Here is a 5,144-nt window from a genome sequence, read left to right as displayed (position 1 = left end):
TAAAATATATATATTATAATATTAGCTGGCTTTTTCATTTGAATAACTGAGTATTTTAAAATGACTATTTTGACATTCTGGCTTATGAAATGTGTATTTCCGAGTGCTCTTACAATCTGTGTTAACTCTTTAATTGTAGTTTGTAGTACTACGCTTTGGGTAGGACAACTTGACAAAAGGACAACTCAACAGGATGTCGGAAGCCTTTTGGAGGAGTTTGGCCCGATTGAATCAATAAATGTAAGTATAAATGGTGCAGTATAAGCTACTTTGATATGCCTTGGTTACAAAAAGGCTTTTCGGACTGTTTTAAGACAGCTTTATTTTTGATACATTCAAAAGAGTCAAGAGCTCTCATTTCTTATATGGTTGTGTTTTCTAACATGTAAACTCAATTCATTTGGCCGCTTTGTAAAAAACCAAGAAGGCGGTTGCTTTAGTTTCTTGCAACTTAAAAATGCTCTTGGGGGTAGTACAGAAGATTATCGCATCTTCATAAAAATCATGCTTTCTCTGGAGAGAATTGAATGAGGAAGGGCTATTGAGGAGATGGGTACAGAATTACATACTGTGCTACTGAATTCCTTGTCTGATTTTGTTTGATTTTAGAAATGTGGGCTCTCAGCTGGTGGTGTTGTTTCGTTTGCTTGTTTCTCTTCTGTCATTTTAGTTATAAACAGGGAGAACTATTGTTACGCTTTGCTGTATTTAAGGATATTTTTATATATAAATGATAGCTGTTCTGGTAGCTATAAAGTTTCATTTAAACAAGCAAACAGTCACTTCTGACTGTAATTTCTTCTTCTTCCCAAATTTTGTAAAACAACATAGAAGTTTTTTCTCAAATGCATTACAAATAATAAAAGTTACAAAACTGCAGATAAAACTGAATGTGGACGTGCAGCTGGCAGCTTGTGGTATACGGAATGAAGTAGGGTATCAAGAGTGTCTTGTTTCTTCCAACAAAGTAACTAATTGCCAGACACAGCATTTACATGAACACTACTGTTTAACAATTTTACAGGATTAAATATACAACAGTCGTCCATATTCTCATGCAGAATAGAGTTTAAAGCTTTCCATATAAGAAGTTGCTTTTAATTTACTAGAAATTTGTATTTCCAGAAGATACTGGCTGTCTTAGCCTCTTAAACTAACATTCTCTTTCATACTTCCATACTCCTTTTTGAAACACCTGCTGATGTTCCAGCTTACTGTAATTGAACACTTGTATGTTGTTCATGAGTTTGTTAATGTGCTAGCAAAACCAATTTTTTTTTTTCTTAAAATAAAAACAGATGATACCGCCTAGAGGATGTGCCTATATTGTAATGGTTCACAGACAAGATGCTTACCGTGCCCTACAAAAACTGAGCCGAGGAAACTTCAAAGTCAATCAGAAATCTATAAAGGTACTTCTTGGAAAATGTCAAGCTGTTTTAAAGTTACTGTAATTACTGTAATCCTTTTTCGTCTATTCTAGACTTGTAGCTATTTTAGACTTTTATGTATTCTAGATGTGGTATTCTGTAAATTTATGTAAATGGACCGCTTTTTTTCTTGATAAGTATTCTTCATGTTCTGTAATGTGTCTAGTGGAACGTGTATCAGTTTCCTTGAAAGATTGCCAATAATTGTCTATTTAACCAACAAAAATTGTGTCCTTTTAGTCATTACAGTGGACTGTAAGTATGTTTTTCTTGTTGCTGGTTATTTGTCTTATAATCAAGTTTAATTACATGTGATAATCCTACAAAGAGTGCTAATAAGTACGGAAGAACACATTCATTAGCGAAGTTCTTCCTTTTGTAGAATTAACCTTAGTAACTGGGGAACATTTGAAGAAACTGCCTTTATACTTTTTTACAAATTGTGTGCAAGAGTCAAGCCAAGAAATAAGAACTAAGTCTGCTTTAAAAAACCCTCTTATTTCAGAGTTTTGTAACTAACCTGTTTTTCCTACTGTTTCAATTAGAGTATTCTTTTTTCTTTTTAGCCTCAAATGGTAATGCTGTTTTGTGAGAACTAAATATTAAATCCATTAAAATGGAAATGTTTTACTGACTACATGTATTTTTTTTTTTCCCCCCCAAGATTGCATGGGCTTTGAATAAAGGAATAAAGCCAGATTACAAGCAGTATTGGGATGTAGAATTAGGTGTTACTTACATACCATGGGACAAAGTGAAACCTGAAGATCTTGAAAGTTTCTGTGAAGGAGGAATGTTGGACAATGAAACTCTTAGTCCAGGTAAAGTATTGCTACATCTTTAAATGCTTTTAAAAAATTATCTTTTACAGTGCTGGTGTACTGAAGTTGGTGTGGCTGACTTTTATGACTCTGAGGTGCATATAAAATCCTTGAAATGGCTAAGAAATGCAGCATGTGTAACCCATAGATTGCAAAGAGTTTGTAAGCAGTTAACAACAGTCCCTCATCGGGAGTTGTGCAGCTGTGTTACGAGAGGCTGGGCTAAAAATGCAGGTGGATACCAGGTGACCTGTCAGCTGTGCTGGTGTTTGCCCTCAATGGTAATGCATGAGGCAAGTGTGTTGTACTTGTTACTCCCAGAGCCAGCTTGGTGTCCGTCCCGCCCCCCTGCCCTGCTTTGTGCGAGACACCCCTAGCCAAGGAGCCTGCCTTTGGAGTACTTTTGTAGCAACAGAGCTGATGGCGACTTTATAATTTCTAAAAAAAGTTCCTACAGTTTTCACACTTGTGACATTTTCAGTTCCTTTAGCAAGTCTTGTATTTATAGGGACCTAACAGAATTCTTGTTATTTTGTATGTAAACAGTGAAAATAATCGGGCTTCTATGGCTGTATTAAGAAAATTACACCTGTTATAATCAGCAGCTTCACATCAATTATGGGCTTCAAATCAATTACGGGCTTCAAATCAATATAGAGTCGCTAGTGTGCTGGCTGTTGTGATTCTAAAAGTAATATTAAATGAATGCAGTACTTAAAAATTGAAATTGCCTTAAGTTCTTTGAATTGGTACTCTAGACTACTGTGTTGGTTTTAACCATTGTGTGGTGTGCTGTCTAGTTACTGAAATGTTATTTCAGGGTTTTGTCATTCTGTCGAATTTGCGCTAGGTTGTGGTTGTTCTAAATAGTAGCATCTCTTCATGATAAATGCACAAAAATAAGTTGAGTCTGTATTTTAAATGAAAGTGTAACAAATGATAAACATACCCTCAATGTGTTCCAGTCTTCTCAATGCTTTTCTCTTTCCCATAATGCCTCTTTGCTGACCCCTTTTTTTCTGCTTAGCTGTCTTTTCCCAGGAGGTTGTAACAACAATAGGAGTCATATTTCTTCTGTAAAATGAGTTTAAAGCTGTATTTGATGTTTCTCTTATTTTGCTGCGATTCTTTATTGTTTTATTCTCCTTTTCCTCGCGCAAGACTTGAAAATGTTGTTTTTTGAGAACTCACTTCTCAAATTAGCGAAAAAGCTGCTGTCTTCTTGCTTGAGAGGAATGGGATGAATCTGTTGAAAGCTTGTCCTAAAACAACCTTACTGTTTTTGTTACAGATTATGTGTTTCAGAGTCCTGGGCATATATAAATGCTGTCACTGCAAAGAATTGTTAAATGACTAATGAAAGGAATAAATGTACTTGCTATGTTTCAATGATTTGCTGTACTGTGTTAAAAGTAATTTGGAATTTTTATTGTCAGAAATATGTTTAAATGCTTCTTAGCTCTGTGCTTCTCATTATCTGAGTATTTTCAATTATGTCATTTTTGTAAACATCACAAAGTATGGTAGTTTTATATGGCAGTACTTGACTATTTGTCCGCTTCTGCTGAGCTGATACATGTATGTTTGGGGTTTTTTTGTATAGAGTGGAAAGGCATTCCCAAGAAGTCTGAAAATGAAGTAGCTCAAAATGGAGGTGCAGAAGCTACACATAATGAACCAGTGTCACCTATACCTAAAGCTTTACCTGTTCCAATTCCTGTTCCCATGCCTGCACCAATAACAGTACCTCCTCCACAGGTGAGAGTTGCTTCTCATTTGCTCTGGGTATCTAAACAAAAACTTACTTTAAATAACAATTCAGTATGGCAGTACAATATTTAAGTTAAAGAGAGGGAGGAAATACGATGAATGGTAACTAGTTGATTTTGTGTGTGTGTGTGTGTTTGTCATGTTGTTGTCCCTAGTTAAAAATGCTCTTGTTAGCAGACTGGCTATGCTGTCAATTTATGAAGTTAACTTTCCTGTGCCGTAAATCGAGTATGCACCTGAAATCCATTATTTGAGCTTCTTCAAGTAAAAGAGCAATACAGTCTCATAGGAGAACATTCCCTTTCTGCTTAGTCACAGTGGCAATGGAAGACTTGAAAAAACCCAAACCCGTTAGGGTTTGGAGCATGTTTTGTGTCCAGCAGGAGCAGAGCATCTGTTTTCTTTTCCCTGAAAAGGGATGTAGTTTGCATGTACCAGAACAGGCCTGGGAACTGAGTCAGCACGTGGTTAGTGGGACTGATGCAGGATTTGCTCCAAAACCTCGCTGCTGCTCTAATGCTGATGTACACAGAGCGGGTGTGTGTCTGCCAGATCTTTATTTGAAGTATTGTAGGACCATACTTCTAATATCTGTTCTCTCAGTCCCGGATAAATTATTGCAGTAGATTCTTTCTATTAATGGGCTGAATTGCATCCTTTCAGTTTTATGATTGCATTTTTTTTTTCTGTTTTCTTAATTAATTTTCCTCACTGTTGGCTTAAATAAGCTATAGACCTTCTAAAATATGCACATTGCTTTCATGTTTGTTCATATTGTCTATACTCTCTTTCAACAGCCTTTGGGAATTTAATATAAAAATTTTCCTAGTATTCCTTTGTTGTTATAATGGTTCTTTAGTCAAAGCTGATGTTGTATGCTCATTCGCTAAAAGAACATTCTGAAATTTTACCATTAGTTTAAGTAGCGTGTAATAATTACTCCCTCCGGTGTTTTACAATCTGTATTTCTTTTATCTTTACTTATTGACAGACACATTACTACTTTTATAATAATAGTTTCTTTCTTGTCACTGTTAAAATAGTAGTATACCTTCTCTCAAATGGAAGGAAGTATGAATAAAACTATTTTACATCTTGAGAAAATGTGATTTATGAACTATAA

The 5,144-nt window shown here is 35.4% G+C and overlaps 1 protein-coding gene across 1 annotated transcript in view; it reads left to right on the top strand.

Moving 5' to 3' along the window:
• The window catches only part of LOC104082796 (splicing factor, arginine/serine-rich 15-like), a gene marked incomplete at its 3' end in the record, with an annotated part of 18,976 nt that extends 14,967 nt beyond the window's left edge, over window positions 1-4,009 (top strand). Inside the window, exons 13-16 of the mRNA XM_009586041.1 lie at window positions 140-240; window positions 1,299-1,412; window positions 2,095-2,251; window positions 3,855-4,009. Of these exons, the coding sequence (XP_009584336.1) occupies window positions 140-240; window positions 1,299-1,412; window positions 2,095-2,251; window positions 3,855-4,009 (527 nt within the window). The remainder of the gene's footprint in view (window positions 1-139; window positions 241-1,298; window positions 1,413-2,094; window positions 2,252-3,854) is intronic.
• Between the last annotated feature and the right edge of the window lie 1,135 nt (window positions 4,010-5,144).

This window comes from Fulmarus glacialis, unplaced genomic scaffold (assembly GCF_000690835.1).
Source record: "Fulmarus glacialis isolate BGI_N327 unplaced genomic scaffold, ASM69083v1 scaffold21729, whole genome shotgun sequence".
In the NCBI taxonomy this organism is placed as follows: Eukaryota; Metazoa; Chordata; class Aves; order Procellariiformes; family Procellariidae; genus Fulmarus; species Fulmarus glacialis.
The sequence above is the reverse complement of the archived record's forward strand: the minus strand, read 5'-3'. Positions and strand labels throughout refer to the sequence as shown.